The sequence below is a fragment of the Sander lucioperca genome, chromosome 23, assembly GCF_008315115.2.
Source record: "Sander lucioperca isolate FBNREF2018 chromosome 23, SLUC_FBN_1.2, whole genome shotgun sequence".
Taxonomy (NCBI): Eukaryota; Metazoa; Chordata; class Actinopteri; order Perciformes; family Percidae; genus Sander; species Sander lucioperca.
The window spans coordinates 2288717-2310638 of record NC_050195.1 but is presented as its reverse complement, the minus strand read 5'-3'; the positions used below and the strand labels follow the sequence as shown (position 1 = coordinate 2310638).

Here is a 21922-nt window from a genome sequence, read left to right as displayed (position 1 = left end):
TCACCAAAGTTCAACTGGACTTGGATTTACCTGCAAGACCCTGCAAGCAAATCCATTGATCACAACGATCCAAGTAAAATGAGAGGATAAATGGGGCACTGTTTATGGAACAAAATGCTACAGTTTGATAGTGGTAAGGGCATCACAGGTAAGGCTATACTACACTCAATAATCAACCCTTCATCCAAAAACAAAAATTCTCCCCACTAATCTCTCTTAATCTTTCTGTGGTCCTTTTCAGTTTCAGAGGGTTGTCAGCTCATCTGAGGCCCTGCACAGAGAAATGAGCTTCTCAGGTATCTCGGAGGTCCTGGTCTCAGTCCCTGTGGTGTAGCTGCTGCCACATGGAGGTAACTCTAGCGGACTCAATATTAATGACCAGTGACCAGGGCCTCCTTGTAATCCACTTACAGTCATTACACAGGGTCAGCATGGCTACTGCTGCTGGGTTCTCATACCCCAGCTGGATGCACTGCTACATTCCATTTTAATGGTGTATGGTTGGAAGATGTAGAAACACTGTTTTGCTACTTACATTTGCATGTATTGGGTTTTACAAAGGTGCACAAAGTCATTCAAATGACAGTGTTGCTGGAAACCTACAGTATAAGGAAAATACAGACTATTAAAGAATGCTTCATTGCAATGAAAACACACATTTGGAAAGCAGGTGATATTTTTTGCCTTTCTCACTCACCCTAACTAGGGGAAATCATGGCAGTGTTGAGACTAATTTGTAGCACACCAAGGAAGGTCCTGACCTCCAGAGTGCTCCAACTTTCAAGATGACAGTTCAGAGTCTGTGTAATTAAAACTGCTTCGATAGAGGCCAACAACACTCGGGGGAAGGCCGCAGTAAAAGTTTAAGAAAATACAGGTGGACAGCTCTGAAGTCCTCTAACATAGTCAATGCCTTTGTGCAACCTCGGCCCGTGTACCCTGCTTTAGCTCCACATGTGTCAGAGGAATTTTCAGCACCGTGGACCCTCCACTGTGAACTTTTACCCTTTGGTTTCGTTTTCAAACGCACACACACACACACACACACACACACAGAGGAGTTAACCTGCGCAGCCCCAGCAGGCAGTGTATACATACGCCACCCTGCATTAATGATCAACTGCACTATGGCTATTAGACTGAGCATGTTGTTATGATTTCTACACATTCTCATCAGGGTGAAAAGGTGTTCTCAGGCCAGGGAGGAATGAAGGGCATCTCCTGTTCAATCCCCACTCCCCACCCTCCAGTTCCTAAAGTCCTGTAATTAAGAATTACAGCTCAAGGTAACATGCTCTGAAGACCTTTGCCTACAGACATGAGGTAATGGTGAGGCTAATTAGGCTGCGGAGCCAGGGTGGGCGGAAGCTCCTGGCCTGACGCCCCATTAGTCTATAGAACAGTTTCCCTATGGTCAAGGGCATTTACCCAGGGATGAGGAAAACAGAGTGGCATCGCTGGCTGGCTCCTACTGTAAAGCCATGGTGATGGACTGAGTCACCACATGAAAGGCTGGGCAAATGCAGGATAGCGGAACGCCGGAGAAAGAGAAACCAGATACTCAAAAAGAAAGGCTCCTTCAGGACGAGCGCATATGAAAAAGATGAGAAATCTCAGCAAGAACCTGGGTCCCCCTCCTCCTTACCCTGCCTACCTTCTTCTGTCTTGTTACACAGGCAGGATTTATCACATTGAGCAGCATTCAGGATACCCTGATACTGTAATTTTAACGCAGTAAATCAAAAATATTTGCAGCGTATATCGTAATGCGAGACATAGACATTTCGCTTAAATGGTTTCCGAAATGCGTCAGGGAGACATAGTAGGAACCCCTATGACATGTCACTGGGCTCAGAAGAGGACTGGCTTTCTGACTTCTCCACAACTTAATTCCCCTTGTTCGTCTGCCCGGCCCACATTTCCTGCCTCTGCCCTGCTTGTCTGGCACTCATCTTCTTAACAAAGGATTCAGTTAATGCATGGATTTATGGACATGAAAATAAATACATCAAAATGCAAGAAAGAGAGCAATTTATGAGACCTTACTGCAACATTAATCCCTGGAATCTGAGATAAAAGCTGAACTTTGCTTTCTATAAATCCTCAGATTCCTAACTGTTAATCTATTATCGTCGTCGGCACGAAGCCGGACAGCGGGTCTTTGATTTGGTGAGCGCCAGTGTTCATGTCTGAGCTGGGGAAGCCATTGCTTGGCCTTTACTCACATGGCAGCTCACTCTTCAAGAGATGACAGAGAAAGATGAATAGAGAGGACAAGGGATTTGTTATCTTAAATCAGTCAAGGGCTGCAGGCAGACTTTTATAAAATTATAAAGATTTACTGTATGAGAGCGTCTCGTTTTTGCTACTACTTACCGTAGGGCAATGCCATTTATTGCTCCATTTTATTCATCAAATACACAGACCCAAATGTACACACACCTAGTATTTTTTCAGTTTTACATCATAACTCAGCTAAAGTACCTTGGCATATGTGGCCGATTCCTCTCGTTATCCAGTCAGGGGAAACCTAATCTGCGAACATGTGTTTCTGTTGTCCCCAGTTGAAACGGAATAAAGAACAGCATCCGGGCTCCCATCCCTCTGACAATGGTGTGGGCTCCTTAAGGCGCAGGCCGATGACCCGTCAAGGAACCAAGAATCAAAACAGCATGTCCGTCACTACCTTCAATGACACTGAATCAGGCGCTCATCGTTTGTTATAGAAACAGGTTTTGGGAGTCCGTCGAGCATCACTCCCTTCTAGGGCAATTGGAGTCCTATCAAAACATAGCTTGACGCCCTGAGTCAGATAGAGTCAAATAAACACATAGAAACCCCTACAGTGGTTGAGATAGTAGGTGAAGACAAACTTTAGTATAATGGGTTGAACTGTGGAGTGAAAAATACTCAAACTTAAAATACTGTAGAGGAAAGAGGAAAGAGCGGCACCAACTACATTGACTCCTTCGAGTCTGATACAGGGACACCTTAACTCATGAGATCCTTGGTAAAAAAGGTCAAGAGCACTGGTCCGGCTTTGGCATTACGATGTGAGAGGAAATGGTCGATTTACACTCACTTAGAACCTTCAGAATGTCTATGCCAGAATGCCCCTGTCCAAGCATTCCCTCAACCGTCCAACTACCCAGGACAACGCAGGCTGGTGTTTGTCTTGTGTTAAACATGGATCATTAAGCTTGAAGGGGAAAACCTTTCTCACTCACCTACTCACTCACTCAACCTGCCTTAGCTCAGAGGGCATGATGGGACAGCACCATCTTCCCGTACGTACAGCTGGCAGCCTTTGAGTCTCCCCCCCCCGTCACTCTGTTATCCTAATTAAGAAAAAAGACAGAGAGCGAAAAAGACATGAAGCGAGAGAAAGCCGTGGAATAACTTGCTCCTCCCTTCGGCCTGAGTGAGTGACCTTCCCTGCCACCTCCTCCTCCTGCAACTCACTGCGCCCTTATCCGCCTTGGCTTGGAATTCTCCCTTGCTCCACACAGCCATCAAAGTGAACACTATGTAAAAGAGGAAATGTGAAGGTTTGGCATCCTGATTTGGATTGGTGGGGGATTTTTTTGGAATTTCATCAAGCGAAGGTCCGTTGAATTCTCCAGTGGTTGGAGGTTGGATTTCTCAAGAGCCCCCTTTTACCACCCCCGCCGACTCCCCCATTCACAGAGCCACTGTTTTCAAAGGTCCAGTGACATCTGAGTTAGTAATTTAGCACACAGCTGTAGCAGGACACTGGGGTTCAATTGGGTTGCACTGCTCTGTCGGTTTCAGCAGTAGTCAGGCCCTTTAGTCTACTGGAAACCCCTATACAGCCCAGAAACCCAGAAATGTTGTTTCCTAAGAACTTTTATGATTGAAATAGCATCTATAGGCCTAGTGGATCAAATTAAGCCTGGTTGCTAAAAGTTGCATTTTGGGCAATTTGAGTAATTAGCATAATAAGCTAATTAAGGCACTAAACACTGTAGGTGAATAGGGTAAAACAATAACTAATAGATATCAACTTCCCCAGTTGATAAGTTACATTAAGACAAAAACATGTATTACAAGTTTTCTGAAAGTTTAAGTTTAAATATGCAAATGGCCTCATTCTCTAATTAAATGTGTGCTAATTTGCAAACTTTCCCTTACAATGCCCCACAAATTCCCATGATATGATGATGAATAATGATAGTAACACCTCCAAAAAGGAAATTTCCATCTGTAACTGAAGTGGGAAAAGAAAAAACTACAGGAGGAAAAAAAGCGCTCAGGATAAGGTATGTAACTGTTAAATGAATCTGTAGCTATGTTAGTTAGCCTAGCTTAAGCCACCTAGCTAAAGTTAGCTAGCCTTACGTGATCATGAGAACAAGCTTGTGTTTCTTAATATTTGCTTGTAGTTGGTTAGCCAACATGAAGAGCTTAGGTAGAATTACAAATGAAAGCATAATTTAACCTTAATTTTCGCATTCAAATCGATCTTCATTTGAATAATCCGAAATTGATTTATAAAATCCTGAGATCAATCTTTGGGAGGTCAGGTACGCTGTTGCAACCCATTCACAATAAATTAAGACAAAGACAAAGAAAATGAGAAGGCTGAAGGGAATGAGGAGAGAGATAACGAAGAAGGTAAGAGCCATTAAGTTTCAGGTTGTGGTTGTTGATTTCACATGTGGCCCTAATCCTCTTCCGTATAGCTCTCAATCTTTGCCCAGTTGAAGACATTAACAATTCATTTTACAATGGAAATACAAGTTTTAGTTGGATTTTCTTTAATATAAAATGTAGCAGTTATCAAGAATAATGTAAATTCATACAACAGCATTTCATTTACAGCAAGAAATTAAAAATATTTTCTGGAGACTGTACAAATCTGATACTGATCAATAAAATAGATGGCAGAGGGGCAGAACAAGACATGAAGAGGTGAAACAAGAAAATAATATATAAAAGGTTGCTAAATGTGAAACTAAAATGAATAAAAGACTAGGGGCAACGGGTGTTAAAGTTTCTTTAAAATGTGTGATATTACTGAAAAGCATAAACACTGGACACAATGGACACAAATCAAATATATACATTTTATAGTAGGTGGAAAAGGTAGAATAAACAAACAAAGACATTTGGGTAATGCAACCTGAGCTGGACATGTATGAGAAAAAAAGTTCTACAGTATTTAGGCCAATTGTTCAAAACACAAAGTTATAGGAATAGTGATGTGAGAAAATTCGCTTATTAGAGTTAAATGAGAAGATGGATACCACTCTCATGTCTGCACGTTAAGTATGGAGCCTGAGCCATAAGGTAGCTTAGCTTAGCATACAGACAAAGCATGGGGAAACAACTACTCTGGCTCTCTCCAAAGTAAAAAAGAAAAGATGTGTCTCAAACCGCGTACTTGCACACTTCAAACACTTAGTTTTAAGTATATAGTGTAGATAATGCAAAAAGTCAGTGCACTGAAAGTACCCGGATGACTCCCTAAAAACGGTCAAAAAGTTCAGTGTGGAACGATGGACCCTACTCGCACTAAACAGGCGCCATCTTGACTACAAAGCGGAAAGGGAGGGACCAGGACCCTTGACCGGCAGCTGATTGGACGAATGCGTCACGTGGGTCTGGCTGCTCCCGAATTTCAAAACCAACCATAATGGCGGCTCACGATCTTGTATTTTATGAAAATAGTTCACAGAAACATGTTTCTGAAAACATTTTAAGCGAGAAATAGGCCAATGTTTTGTTTTTTGATCGACAAAGGTCAGTTTAAAAGATTTTTGTCCGATTTTGAGAGGCGGCAAGCCGAGCGACCGCTACTCATTTGCAAACAGGAACCCCATATTTTTGGCAGGCTTGAAAATCGTGTTCACATGTGTTGCGTTCGTCGCTTTCGTCACGCTCATCCTGCTTGTCATTTCCGGTAAGTATTTTAACATAAGTGTTCCTTTTGGGATAATACTAACCATTGAAAGTGGGCACTACGGCAGTAAGTGGTCAGTGCACTGACGGAAGTATGCGGAATGAGACACAGCCGTGCACCAGCACCCTTAACGCTTATAAATGAACAAATATCTTGTTCACAAACAGAAACAAGTTCATAAAACCACAACGTTAGAAGTGCCGTTCTTTACGCTTATCTAAGCTAAGCTAATCGCCTCTTGGCTCTACATCCACAAATTATATATAGACATGACAGTGGGATCGATCTTCTCAACTTACTGTTAGCAATAAAGCAAATAAGAAGGAAAACTATTCCTTTAAAGTGTAAAATCATCAGGTTTTCGCTACATTAGAAGCAAAGGTAACACTTTACAATAAGGGTACATTAATTAGCATTAGTTAATGCATTAATAATAGGGCTGTCAGCATTAACGCGTTAATCGCGATGCGATTAAGGGCCAATCATAACGCGTACATTTTTTTTAATCGCTGCTTCACTGTCATGTCTTCTGGATAGTTTTCCTCTCTTGACCTAACAAACCAAGTGGGATATATTATTTCTTTTAAATGCATGCAAAAGCTACGGATTTAAGGATTGATCGTTCACTAGATCAACGTCAGATCTTTACACATATTGTACACTCAAATGACAACAAAACATGATAGGGCAGCCTTAATGGTAATGGTATACACTCTACCAAGTGAGTGGTGAGCAACCTTGCCGATCATGATTATCCATTATGTAGATCAGTGGTTCTCAAACTTTTTTTCAATAATGTACCCCTTTTGAATTGTTTCTTTAAGCCAAGTACCCCCTGACCAATGCTAATCATTTTTGGTAGAAAAAATATATATAAAGAGGAACAGTACAGCGCTGTCAGAGATATATTTACTAAACAACAGCCTTATACAGTAACTGAAAAAAACATGTTGCTAATGCTAATGAGAAAAGGAGACAAAAACTGTAAAAAAGACAAAAACTTGGAAAAAGATGGTAGAAAGAAGGAAGGAAGTAAGGCAAGAATAGGTCAAAATAGTATCAAAAACTTCAAAAACAGTGACATAAGAAGAAAAAAGCGAGAAACTTGTAAAAAGTAGAAGGAAGGAAGGCAAGATTAGGTCCAAAGAAGGTGACACAAATGTCACATTTTTGGTAGGAAAAAAAAAAAAAAGTCTACATAAAGAGGAACAATGTTCTGGACAAGAGCCTTGTAACTATTAAACATTTTGTTAAATATCTCACGTACCCCCTGCAGTCCTCCAAAGTACCCCTAGGGGTACACATACCCCCATTTGAGAAACACTGATCTAGATTGTGTCCAGAATATTAATGCACTGATGCATCTGACAGCCAACAATCACAGCATTCAAATGTGTGTTTGTATAGAGCATAGTATACTATGGACCATAAATAATCATTATCATAGTGTAGCCTCCCCGGCTGAAAGATGGCCTTCATGGTTGAATGGTTTATTCACTCTCTATGCAGAAATCAACCTAAATTAAAGGCCTAATAAAATATTAAATTAAATATCCTTTGAACCTTCTGTCACATCCAATATACCGTAGTAATTGCATTTCTATCTCTCAAGTCACACCATTTCATATAGCTCAACAGAGTCATAAGCCTGGTAATTAACTGCAGGCTAATATGTTGACATGCTAGCTTTACTTGCACATACTCATCTCCAAGTCCGTAAAACTCTTAAACGGCATATCATAAAGTGACTGAAAATACAAATGATATTAGAGGAAACACTGACAAACCGTGTGCCCTTATCAGCCAGATGATAAACAAGATAATTATACACCATGCTTTCTTTGGCAGAGTATCAGCGGCCGCAGCCCGCTTATAATACGTCCGGTTTCGATCTTTTCCAAATAAAAGCGCTAGCTAGTTAGCTAGCTTTAGGTAACCAAAATGACCCTGTTCTCTGGCAGATTTTTCTGCCATTAACTTATGTTAGAGCTAACAGCCAAGCTAGCTCTAAGTGACCCACATATTATTTCGTTTCACTCATTTAATAATCCATAGCAGTTTCCAGCATTAACGCTTTATTTTTGAAAAGATTGAAACTGGAAGCATATAGTTGATCCCACAAGCGGGCAACGTGTGCTGCTCATAGAAGTTTGCTTCTACGTGTAATGTTTATCTTGTTTAGCACCTGGCTGATAAGGGCATAAGGTTGGTCATTGTTTCTTCTAATATCGTTTGTATTTTCAGTCACTTTATGATATGCCGTTTAAGAGTTTTACGGACTTGGAGATGAGTATGTGCAAGTAAAGCTAGCATGTCAACATATTAGCCTGCAGTTTTATTACCAGGCTAATGAGCCTGTTTACATGAAAGGATGTAACTTCAGAGATAGAAATGCAATTACTACAGTATTGGATGTGACAGAAGGTTCAAATTTGAACCATTTTATATTTAATTGAATATTTAATTATAATTAAGGTTGATTACTGAAAAACAAGTGAATAAAAACGGGAAGTAACACTCAATTTAAGCACTCAAAGGGACATTTACAATAATGTATCTGTAAAAGGGGTTAAAATGGAAAATGTATGGATATATTTAAAGTAAAAGTATTTAGTTTTCTTTGTTTTCCCAGCTCTTACAGTGGTTAGATGCAGTGTGTTCAAGGCATGTTTGAAACTGCAAAGGAAAAATGAAGTCTTTGTGAACCATTAGTTAAAGAGAGCCAGACCATATTTCAGCCGGGGAGGCTACACTATGATAATGATTATTTATGGTTCATAGTATACTGTGATTTATATAAACAAACATTTGAATGCTGTGATTGCTGGCTGTTAGATGCATCAATATATTAATATTCTGGACACAATCTAGATAATGGATAATCATGATCGTCAAGGTAGCTCACCACTCACTAGGTAGAGTGTGTACCATTAAGGCTGCCCTATTGTTGTCATTTGAGTGTACAACATGTGTAAAGATCTGACGGTGATCTAGTGAACGATCAATCCTTGCATCCGTAGCTTTTGCATGCATTTAAAAGACATTGATATATCCCACTTGTTTTGTTAGGTTTCAAGAGAGGAAAACTATCCAGAAGACATGACAGTGAAGAAGACAAGAGGGGGAAAATGTCCAGTGTAATCTCCATACAGGACTCACTATACTGTTATAGCTCTGAGTCTTCAGTGGAAAGAAAGATGAAAACTGACTGAGTCAAACTCAGAATCAAATGAAAACCTTGTTTACATTTTGAATATGTGTGCATAACAGAAGGTTGTCACAAATATTTTATTTCACATTGACAATGTTTCACTAATGTTTAAAAGCTGTGTGAATGTTTAAGTCAAAGACTTGAGTATTAATAAACTATGAATCATTGTTTAGTAATGCTTATTCAGCACTCATGCATTTATCAAGTTAAGGTGTATATGTTTTCAACTTTACAATAAGGCTCACAAAGAGCATTAATGACTGTTTAGTTATGGTTTAGTAATGCTTATTCAGTATTGTTGTACATTAATCAAGTGTTAGTTAAGGTGCATATGTTTTCAACTTTACAATAAGGATACTAAAGAGCATTAATACCTGTTTAGTTATGGTTTAGTAATGTTTATTCAGTATTTTTATACATTAATCAAGTGTTAGTTAAGGTGCATATTTTCTCAACTTTACAATAAGAATACCAAAGAGCATTAATAACTGTTTAGTTATGGTTTAGTAATGCTTAATCAGTATTATTATAAATTAATCAAGTGACCAGTTATGGTTAAGTAATGATTATATAGCATGGACAATAATTTATATAAGTTGGGCTTTAAGTTAATGTCTACATGAAGACAAAGGAACAAGCAAACTTCTGCATGGAGACTATGGAGTCTTTTCACTGATCTCACCCTCAACCAAAAGTAAGTCATATGTTGGAGGATGGACAAATATAGTGGACAAAAGTATGTGGACAACCATAACCCATAAGTAAATAATGAAAACAGTTTTCTCAGAATGAGATGCTGTGAACCTTAAGACATACATGCTATCAAACATCTTAATCAACCACCTAGTAATATTAGGAAATACCTTAATTAACATCAACTAAGGGTTTACTTAGACACTTTAGTTAGCTATTATTTCCAGTTTAGGCTTTTTAGTACATTACCTAATGTTAAAATATACACCTTAGTTAACTGTTATTAATAGTTAGTCAAGGCTTGTTACTGCATTAACTACTGATAAAATAGACACATTAGTTAACTGTTATAAACAGTTAGTCAAGGCTTGTTACTGCATTAACTAATGGTAAAATAGACGCTTTATTTAACTGTTTTTAACAGTTAGTCAAGGCATTAACAAATGGTAAATAGACGCCTTAGTTAACTGCTACTAACAATTTTGTCCAGGCTTTTTTCTATATTAACTAACAGTAATATAGACACCTTAGTTTTAATTAACAGTTAGTCAAGGCTTAATATTGCATTTACTAATGATATAATTGACACCTTAATTAACTGTTTTAAACAGTTAGTCAAGGCATATTACTGCATTAACTAATGGTAAAATAGACACCTTAGTTAACTGTGATTAACAGTTAGTCAAGGCTTGATATTGCATTTACTAATAATATAATAGACACCTTAATTAACTGTTATAAACATTTAGTCAAGGCTTCTTACTGCATTAACTCAACATTTAGTCAAGGCTTCGCACTGCATTAACTAATGGTAAAATAGACACCTTAGTTAATTGTGATTAACAGTTAGTTAAGGCATTAACTAATGGTAAATAATGCATCAATTAATACCTTAGTTAACACGAGCATTGTTAATAAATGTTTATTACACAACTTATTAAACTGTTAATAACAGTTAGTTAATGCTTATTAATGCATTAACTAATGCTAATTAACGTACCCTTATTGTAAAGTGTTACTGAAGCAAAGAACCAAGGAGCTAATAGGGCTGTAACATTGTTAATGATAATAATACAGCCAGGATTAATGACTAGCTGCTTTGACAACCAGCTGGGAGTTAAAAATGAAAAATACTGAGTAAAACCAGGGAAATGTGCAGTGGACTCTCTATTAGCTGCCTTGCTGAAGCCATTTTTATGTGAATAAAAATAAAGACTCCACCCTAATAAAACACAATTGTGAACATTTTCTTCTAGGAGACAGCCAAAAGAGTCCAGTTCTGGGACTTTAAATGGCAAAGCTGTTATTCTGGGAACCTTCATATGAAGGGTGGCTTTTCAAAATGCTCCTAAATGGATTATATAACACCTAAATAAAATGTCTCTCTATGTGCTTTGTAGGGGGAAAACTAGACTACGATGATAAAAGCAAAACACTTGACTAAAAAAAAAAAAAAAAGACGCCTCTGATGTAAAAAGCTGTCAGAGAGATGGCTACAGTTGAGATCAGGTTGCTTTAAAAGTCAAGATCTGTATATAAAAGGTATGCAAAAAAGCAAAAAAAACAGAGGATATTAGAAAATATATTAATTTCTCTTAAATAAAATTACACTTACTGCCCTTTCTTGAGAGTGTACCTGACGATGTTTTGTTTGGAGTAACAGTCATGGAAGCATTATAGAAGCACAGAAATATAGTTAAGACAGAAGGCAAATATGTTTTCTTTTCTCTCCCTTTTTGCCCGCTCAGAGGTTGTGTTCTTTTACAGACATATGCATGTAAGTTGTCCACCAAGAAGAAATATGTCAACCCTTTGGTTTCTAATGGTCTAATGTTATAAACACACTAAAGACGGAGTCCTGGTTGGCCTGGCGACTGATGATGTGCTGGCAGGACTGCTGGTGCTGTGATGGTCCAGGCTCGTTCCACATTCTGGTTTTGGACCAAGTAGCTCAAACTCGTGGCTCGTAGTTGTGTGGCCCAGACTGAGACCCAGATCAATGTCCAAGGCCCATATTCTGGACAAACCCTCAGCCTCAGCCCTGTAGATTCACATCCAGACCACAGCTGAGCTCTAAATCCAACCCTTATCCCAGGCAAAAGCTTATTTTTAGCTCTGTGCAGCTCAGGTATGGCAACACAGCAGTCTGGCGCTGTCTTGTTTTATTCTCCCCCACCCCCCACTCCCCAACACGAGCCACAGCAGTCATAAAAGAAGATAAAATACCTGCATATTTTTTGTCAAAGCCCTTCCCTTTTCTCCCTGTACAGTCTGTGTGGATCTCAGGAGTGAGTCCAGCTGACTGGAACCCAGTGAGTCTCCGTCTCCACTTTCTTTAGTGCCAACCGCAGCTCGCTGAAGGCTGCCGAGAGGTCATCGTTGACTATGACCTTCTCAAACAGGTGGCCATGTTGAGTCTCCAGCATCTGGGCAGTGGTCACCATCTCCTCGAAGTCCTCCTCCTGCAGTGTGTACGTGAGAACAGAGCAAAGATGACAGAGATGCACAAACCAAAGGCAAAACAGTTCATTTGAGGGTGCCTATCTGCTGCAAAAAAGAAAACACTGGCCACAGTAAACAAGACGGGAAGATAAATTCACGTACTGTAAACACAAATTACATGGCCTTGAACACACAAATAAACATCAAATGGCCGGTACGGAGCCCGTTATAACCTCCCAGAGACATGGTACCCACACATGAACCCTGGCACAGACCACGCACTAAAACCTCCCCATGCAACAACCTGACCTCAAGGAATTTTCATCATTTCCTCACACGGTTAACCAATTCTCAAAGAAAAGAAAATATCCTCAAAATATCCTCAAAATGTTGAGGACAAAATATAACCATCATTTCCAAAAATAAACATACAATATTGCCAGTCTGGATTTTATATGTGCGATAGGGAAATGACAGTGTGCGGCGACGCTGTTCTATTGTCAGTACGGAGAGATCAGACCGTGTGAAACTACTGCACAGCCTGTTGCATTTACTGGAGTTGACAAGGTGTCAAAAATGGACATAATAATAATAATAACATATAATAATAATATCAAAAAGCAATTCAACTCATGGCTTTATTTGAAATTCTGTGTTTTTGTCTTGGAAAGATCTGATATTCTCAAGATCAAAGATGAAAAATGATGTCTTAGGTGTAGAGGTTTACTGGCTGCGCTAGCCAATCAACTCTTCATTTTATCTAACAATGGATTTACTTTGGATTAACCCAGCAGCAGATCACAGGGCACAATCATACTGTGGGTTATCCCATTTAGATGTAGAGTCATGAAGACTTTGCTGTGGTCATCAAAAAATAGACTTCAACATGCAAAACACTCAGCTCAGAAATGACAAATTATTGTAATTTTTTTGCAGGGATAACACACAAATGCACACCTGATCAGTTTGCTTTTAAAGTGCTCATATTATGCTCATTTTCAGGTTCATAATTGTATTTAGAGGTTATATCAGAATAGGTTTACATGGTTTAATTTTCAGAAAGCACCATATTTTTGTTGTACTGCACATTGCTGCAGCTCCTCTTTTCACCCTGTGTGTTGAGCTCTCTGTTTTAGCTACAGAGTGAGACATCTCACTTCTGTTCCATCTTTGTTAGGAGTCGCACATGCGCAATAAGTACGGCTAGCTAGTCAGAAGCAGAGTATGAGGGCGTGCCATGCTAGCAGCTAGGTGAGCATTATAACGTGTGTTACAAAGTGACCACGTTTGTCTCTGAAGTAAAGGCTGGACTACAATAGAGCTGTTTTCTGTTGGAGATGGTAAGTCCCTTTGGGGTGGACTTTGGGCTTTTTCACTTTGTAAACCTATAACGTGCACAAAAATATATATATAACACAATAAAGGAAAGGGAAAAAGCCAAGAAGCATAATATGAGCACTTTAAATGTTGTTAAACAGTTAACACAATAAAGTAAAGTAATCATTATTTCAGGAGATTTACTAATGTATAATTGCTTGGCACTTCACGGCCAAGACTTGCTTTGTGACTTGCAAAACAATTACTTTATCCCACCTCTGAGCAGAGCAAATCAGATTTTAAGTTAACTATTCAGACACTAAGAATATTAATCTGAGCCTGTCAGTGGGTAAAACGAGCACTTTTGTGAAGGTAAATACAAGCTGGACAATTGCCCTATTGACTTACAGTGTAGCTTGTTTCGTCGCTGCCGACTGCAGCAATCTTGCTTAATACTGGACCAATATCATAGATTGTTGTTCCCATCAGTCACTTAGACACAAAAACATGGGAAAATATGGTCCAGGTTGAAAAAAACGGTGGTTACCATTTAAACAGGCATGCTCCAGAGGGATGAAGAGTTTTCCAAGTCAATATGCAAATCAGCTGTCCAGTGTAAAGAATAAAACCACGTGCTAACTGTGAGGAATAGCCAAATAACATATTTTTATCAGGGTAGGAGTAAATATTGCCTATCTGGGGCTCCTGTATTCATAGATAGAGCATTCTGAAACAACCCAGGTATCTCACCATGGTGGTCCCTCTGAGGCTTTCTGGTTTCAGCTGTGTGGGCCCTGGCTGATCCTGCCCTCAGTGCAACAGCAGGGCTAAAGTGGCTGCACTGATTTAGCCTCATGTTTTTACTGGGAACACTCAACTTTAGATTTCTGGATAGATATGGTTTCATAGTGAACCCCCATTGCCAAACACACAATTATAAATACACACAGATGCACAAGAACTCAAACATACACACATGCGTACCCATACCCACAAACAGGCCGGATCAAGCTGTGTGTGCATACAGTGTGTACGCACATAAACACAGCCTCGTTAAAGTTTAAAGCTCCTAAACGGCTGCACTTTTCGAGACGCTCCTTCTAGCCAGGAGTTACTTCAGAATGTTTCTGGTGGTTTTCCGCTTCATAAAGGATTAGCTGCGCAGCTAAATATAAACACTCGCTCGCTGTGTCACTCCAGCAAAAGCCCTGTCTGTGTTTCTTGTCTCTCATGTAGCTACCTTACAAAAACCGACCCACGCCATCTCACACTGTTATTGTCTTTTGTGAAGAACATGTGACTGTTTTATTAGCCTGGGTCTTGGAGGATGGGCTCAAGGAGGGCAGAAGGTTTGTTGGCCTGTGGAGAAAAGTGTTCTTCAGTGGGACTATATTCTCTGTCATCTGGACCGAAGCCCCTGCAGGTCTTTCACTATTGGACCGGGATTTACAGATGACCACTGTGCACAAAGCCAGGAAGACAACCCGTCTGACCTGTCCTGGCAACTAAAGGAACCTGGGAGAGACTGTACACTGTTTTGTGAGTGTGATGTTTCCATGTCCACCAGCGAGTCTCTGAGTCTCTCTCTAGTTCGATCATTCCAGGTAAAAGAACATTAATCACAGCAGGACGCTGCCTAAGGGACAGCGAGCTGGGTAGAGAGATGGAAAAAAATAATCAAAAAACGGGAAGAAAATAATAAGATAGATGTAGGATGAAATAAAAGGGGTAGAGAGATGGATATAATGAAGGTAAAAGAGCCTAATGGAAAACTGGGCAAGTAGGAGTGAGTGGATATTCTTTGGCGTCCACTGATCCGCACTGGATCGCTCTCCTCAGAGGGCAGTTTGAGCTGATGCCACTTCTGGAGGGCCAAACTTGTGAAGAAAAACACCAGGGACTCATTTATCCCCGCCGCTATTAGATTGCTTAATTTCCACACGAAATGATGTAGCGTTGTGCGCCTGCTTAAGTACTTTGTTCCAGCAGAGATAAACTGTTTTCATTGCACAATATCAGGCTATTGACTCTCAGTTTGGTTTTACCACTGTTTGTCCATGCTGCACATACTGCAGACTTGAATCAGTGTCATGTTTTCATGGTTGTGCTGTTATGGTTTTCTTTTTTGTATTTGTGATCCTGTTCGTTTTACTGTAAATTCTGTCTAGAGAGGAATATTCACCTTATGGGACTATATATCCTTTCAGCACAAAGCAGCATGTGTCAGCCTCAGGTATCATCTTTTAAAACCACCACACACACACCATGTCCTCAGCAGGAAACCTTCTTTATCAATGAAACACACCTGCGTCAAAAACCAAGCGGATCTTTCCAAATCAGTTTTAAAGTGCTCATATTATGCTTTTTGGCTTTTCCCCCTTTCCTTTATTGTGTTCTATATCTTTTTTTGTGCACGTTATAGGTTTACAAAGTGAAAAAGCCCAAAGTCCACCCCAAAGGGACTTACCATCTCCAACAGAAAACACTGTTCACAAACTGCTCCAAACAGCTCTATTGTAGTCCAGCCTTTACTTCAGAGACAAACGTGGTCACTTTGGAACACATGTTATAATGCTCGCCTAGCTGCTAGCATGGCACGCCCTCATACTCTGCTTCTGACTGGATAGTTAAAGGAGAATTCCGGTCGCTTTCAACACGTAGCTCTGTTGTTTGTAAATTTGGAGTGCTGTCAGTAGCGAGAAAAACGAAAACAATGGGTGTTGCCTACACCGAGTTATCCTCCTGCTAGCGTTAGCACCCAGGAGGCTGAAACAGGGCAAGTTTTAAACGTGCTTTTAGCCTCTTAACATGTTCAAGATGTCATTACAAGTGCCTACCCATGTGAAGGGATTCCTTCACAGTGAACACAGTGAATCTGACTGCAGTAGATGTGAAAGAAATGCATAAAAAGTTGTGCTAATTCAGCTCTGTTTAGTTCCGGTGTTGAGACGTCAAGACTTAGGGACCTACAAACTACAACACCGAAAAGAGATACAAAAATATTTTCAAAAATAGGCATATGCTTATTTTTTTAAAGTAAGTGCTGTAGAACAACTAGCAGGAGACAAGTTATAATTGAGGTAAGTTTGGAGACACTACCTTATTTAATCATTAAATTAATAAATAGTTTTGTATTTTCGGTGTTGTAGTTTGTAGACGGTCCCTAAGCACTCATCTTGCCGTCTCAACACCGGAAGTAAACAGAGCTGAATTAGCACAACTTTTATGCATTTCTTTCACATCTACTGCAGTCAGATTCACTGTGTTCACTCAGAAGGAATCCCTTCACATGGGTAGGCACTTGTAATGACATTTTGAACATGTTAAGAGGCTAAAAGCACGTTTAAAACTTGCCCTGTTTCAGCCTCCTGAGTGCTAACGCTAGCAGGAGGATAACACGGTGTAGGCAACACCGATTGTTTTCGTTTTTCTCGCTACTGACAGCACTCCAAATTTACAAACAACAGAGCTACGTGTTGAAATCGACCGAAATTCTCCTTTAAGCTACTGCGCATGTGCGACTCCCAACAAAGATGGAACAGAAGCGAGATGTCTCACTCTGTAGCTAAAACAGAGAGCTCAACACACAGGGTGAAAAGAGGAGCTGCAGCAATGTGCAGTACAACAAAAATATGGAAACCTATCCTGGTACAACCTCTAAATACAATTATGAACCTGAAAATGAGCATAATATGAGCACTTTAAATGATCTTTGTAACTTTCGATAATGTGTCATTTTCGGGACTAAGCACATTATAGCCTGAATTCTGCATTGCATCAGCCTGTTCTTGGTTGCTTTTAATTCCCGCTTCACATTCTTTTTGAAAAGTTACTCTGAATCAGCTCAAGCTCAAACAATGGGGCTAAAGTCGGACTCTTCAGACTGCTGAAACAATGAGACGACTGTTCCTCAGCCTTTATCATTAAAGCAGACATCAGTCTCTCTGAGAGAGAAATACAGCTGGCGGTGAATAGAATATGTCTGAGATGACTCACCTAGCAGCTTCTCTTTCAGAGCCTTTAACAGCAAATCGGAGGTAGCTTACTGTATGTCCTGTCAGTGTGCATGAACATTTACACAGAACCTGGTTTGTAACCTGGCTGAAATATGCCTCCATGTCACATAGTTTTATAGAGGTGTATTTGTATTACTTGAGAGAATAGCAGAAGCTAATAAAGGGACAGTGAGTATTAACAGCAACAGCATAGTTTGTTAGCAATCATCCTGTTTCAGACAACTAAAGCTCATTGTTCTCAGGAACCGAGGAGCAGACGGAAGGCAAAAATGATATTTCACTGACTGGCTAATGCAAGCTGAGATAGTGTTTGGACACAGGTTTTAAAAGTTTGACAGTGAAGTGAAATGTCTACGGGATGTTCCTGTTCAACTGTGACCTACTGTATAGCTGCACACTGTACTGCATGTATGATAGCACCTGGGTGTGTTTGACTGAGCAGAGCCAACACACTAAGGGGGAGGATGACTCTGGGGCGGCCCAAAGAACTGTGCTGTTAGCCCCATACAGTTCGCTGTTGCTTACGCTGTTGTTGCTTCCTCAGCTCACAATAATCAGTGGAGCTGCATGTTAGTTGGAGTGTTATTTCAGGAGAAAATCGGATGCAATCAATATGTATTTACACAAGTAGAGAATGCTGAAGTAGAGAATGAAAGTCACTACCAACTCAGGTAGAAGAAAACGTTCAACTTACGCACAGTAGCGGGCTTATGGAGTAGATCTTGCAGAGCATCATTTTGCCTAGTGTATAAAGGTCCAGTGTATGTCTGTCTGTCTTGCTCTCTCTACAGTTTGTCCGCCCTTACTACTTTATTTGCCTAATCTGTTTATTTAAATTTTTTTTCCTATACCATAATTTATTTTGGTCTGAAAAGGTTTTATGTAGAAATGTTAACTTTTTGTGTTGAATTGTAAACATTATATCTGTACACTTCATGTACTTATTCTGTTTTGTGTGAAAACGAATGGGAACCGAGTGTGTTTGTACAATGAAAGGCGGCTCAAGTTGATAGAATGAGAAGAAAGGCAGGAATGCTCAGAAATGTGTGGTGACTTAGTAACACAAGAGTAATTAATGAGGAAGATGAAAATGTTTTTCAGTGTCTTTTTTTGGGAAAATTCAAGTCCCGATTTCATAAGGTCTTTAAAATACTTACTATCCTGACAGCAATGAAAAATAAAACTTAAGTATTTAAATGATTATGGAATTAGGGATCCCCCAGTCAGAGCTGGTTAATGTGCATGTTATTTGCATGTTTTCAATAATATATATATATATATATATATATATATATATATATATATATATATATATATATATATATAGCATAAATGAAAACCCAGCTGGTAAAAGGCGCTACTACTTGCCCACCATGTCCTCCTCTTCACCCATCCTCAAAGTGCTAGTTTGTCTCCGTCTCATTTGACAGCACCGGCTCTTATTCAGCTTCTCTCTCTCCCTATGGGGTCCCATCAGGCCATCCGTGGTGTGTTGCTGACCGAAATCTTGGCCCTAACGCTGCATGTGGCGAGCGAGACACGCGTGCAGGCGAGCGAGCACCGGGGCCTGATGGGGCTGGGAAAACCATCATCCACCCTAACCCCCCACCCCCATCAATGCTCCCCCGCTCGGCAACTTCACAGCAGCACCAAACGCCGGCTAATTGATTTCATCTGCGTCAGGCTGGGATAAAGGTGTGTAAGGGATGACCTCATCATTCACACACACACACACACACACACACACACACACACACACACACACACACACACACACACACACACACCACAGGGTGCGGATAGTGTTTCTGTTATTTCTTCTTGCTGCTAATCTGTTGTGTGTGTTTCTACACTGTAACACATTGGACTTTGTGTTTAGTGTGTTCCCCAGCTACACTCTTCACGTGACTGATCTTGCAACATACTGTATACATGTCAGCATCTTATAGTCATTGCACATTGGCAATTTGTGACGATAAAACTTGATTTGCTCCCTGGCTGTATGTTCAATATTTCCCTTTATCCTTACTTAATGTGTATCCTATTAGCAGTATCCTGTTATTTTCTGCTGTATTGATCCAATTTCCTCACAGGGGTCATTAAACTTTCATTTAACTTAACCTCATCTGAAAAGCATTTACAAATATCATGCAGTTTGGGAGCACCAGCCAGGCTACCCACTGAAATGTATATCAAATTGATTTCCTGTCATTGTCTAAATCAAGGCAAACCTGACCCATCTGGTACTTCAAGCAACTTACAAAACTCTAAACAACATATTACGTTGATAAATGTCTGATTCAGTGGGAGAAATAAACGTTCTCCCCATGTTCTCTTACCGTGAATGGCTTGGCAGAACCCTTGTCGTCCTTGCCAGATAGGATTTTGCCATTCTGTCTGGTCTCCCTCAACCTCTCGATCGTAGGAGGCCTTACCAACACTACAAAGGGTTTAAACTCTGCCGTCCGCAGGTGCTTCAGGGTCTTAAAAGAGAAAAAAAAAATAAAAAAATATGAATTTAAAAGCAAAGGAGATGTTAATTAAAGCAGCCATATTATGCTCATTTTCAGGTTCATAATTGTATTTTAAGGTTGTACCAGAATAGGTTTACATGGTTTAACTTTCAAAAAACACCATATTTGTGTTGTACTGCAGTACTCTCTCTCACTGCTGCAGCTCCTCTTTTCAGCTGGTCTCTGTTTTAGCTACAGAGTGAGACCTCTTTTCTTCTTCTTCTTCTGTACTACCTTTGATTGCACTTGCACATGTGCAGTAGCTCAGATGTAGATCATGTCAGCTAGCTAGCTCCATAGACAGTAAAAGAAAGGCTGTTTCTACAACTTCGGTCAGTTACAAGGCAGGATTAGCTGGGAGACTTCTAAATGAGGGCGCACATGTAAGTAGTTCTTTTGTAGATTATGATGAACTTGTGTGTGTTGTAGCAGTGCTTTGCTATTGAGAACGAGGTAGCATGCTAGCGTTAGCATGCTAGCGTTAGCATGCTAGCGTTAGCATTAGCGTTAGCATGCTAACGCTACGAGCTAATGGTTGCGGTTAGCCTGCTTGTTTCGACTTGTGCTGTCACAAGCCGTGCCGATTTTGAACAGCTCACCCAGAGACTGAAGGCAGGACACATTCAGAAACCGTATCTCACTCTAAACAGCATGGGTGGATTTTTTTCAAAGTTTGTATGTGTGTGGAAGCACCAGAGACACAAAATAACACCCCAAATCCCAGAAAAAGTGATTTTTTCATAATATGGGCACTTTAAGCAACAACAGAGGAGGACAGCGATAAAATTGGAATGTTAAAGTAATTTAATAAACATTTATGAACCTAATAATCATGAAGTGGATAAAGAGGGGACACATCAGTAGTGTGTTTAATGCAGGTGCTTCCAAACTATAGGCTGGGACCCCCACCCCGAGGGGTTGCACATGTCAGGGGTAATGGGATGATTAAAGGAACGATTGTTCAAACCAGTCAACAATGGGTTGTTGCATTTTAAAGGTTTTACAGCCCAAAAAGTTGGCAAACAGTGGTTGAGTGCATGGGTTAGGCCTCTGGTTGTGTAGCGCATGTGGTTCTTTTTGAAGATAGCAGATGATACATTTCTGTCCACATCTGCCCTGCCTTCTGGTCTCCTCTTTCTGGTTTACGATTGCATTAAACAACACCACCCATCTTGTTCTCAAGGGGTAGAAGAGAGTTCAGAGCTGGTTAGTGGTGGCGTCAGGCTTCAGGCTCTCCCCTGGTTCTGACATCGTGATCAGGTCAACTGACTATTGGCTTACACAACACCACAAATGTATTCATGAAGCAAACAAGCACATACGCAAATGTACATACACCCACATGAGCTTCCACAGACTCTTTCTCACTCACTTTAGCCGAGGGCTCTGGGGCTGACTCTCATTGCTGCTCAGACCGGGGTGGTTTGAGAAGCTGCCAGGCTAATCTGTATAATGATGTATTTGTGCCTGTCATTATCCACTGAGCAAAAACAAACAGAAAGGACGCTGATGGGGCAGCAGCTGGATGATACGGGCCCGACCCTGGGCTAATGGGAATCACGCTGGGAGGTTTCTTGGGGCTCAGCGACAAGCCGGACATTTATCTAGGGTCTGATCGCCACCACCCAAGACATAAGCCAAAGAGGAAATCTTCAAATAGAGGAAATTAGCGGTTATTGCTCCCTGAAAATGCCCCCTTTAAAACCCACTTTGCTAACCTAGTAGGCAGCCAAGGCCTCAGGAAAGCCAGGGATGAGAGAGATCTGTTTCTGAGGTAGGTAGGGGTAATGGTGCGAAAAGGTTTAAA

The 21922-nt window shown here is 40.3% G+C and overlaps 1 protein-coding gene and 1 long non-coding RNA gene across 2 annotated transcripts in view; one reads left to right on the top strand and one right to left on the bottom strand.

Moving 5' to 3' along the window:
* Window positions 1-6161: 6161 nt before the first annotated feature.
* On the top strand, window positions 6162-11022 carry LOC116064945. The gene is made up of 2 exons (XR_004108637.2): window positions 6162-6304; window positions 10857-11022. It is a non-coding gene; the product is annotated as an uncharacterized LOC116064945 (long non-coding RNA).
* A 433-nt stretch (window positions 11023-11455) lies between these two features.
* Window positions 11456-21922, bottom strand: part of mpp7a (membrane protein, palmitoylated 7a (MAGUK p55 subfamily member 7)) — a gene marked incomplete at its 5' end in the record, with an annotated part of 82979 nt that continues 72512 nt past the window's right edge. The window contains 2 exons of the mRNA XM_035998315.1: window positions 11456-12289; window positions 19942-20085. Of these exons, the coding sequence (XP_035854208.1) occupies window positions 12110-12289; window positions 19942-20085 (324 nt within the window). The remainder of the gene's footprint in view (window positions 12290-19941; window positions 20086-21922) is intronic.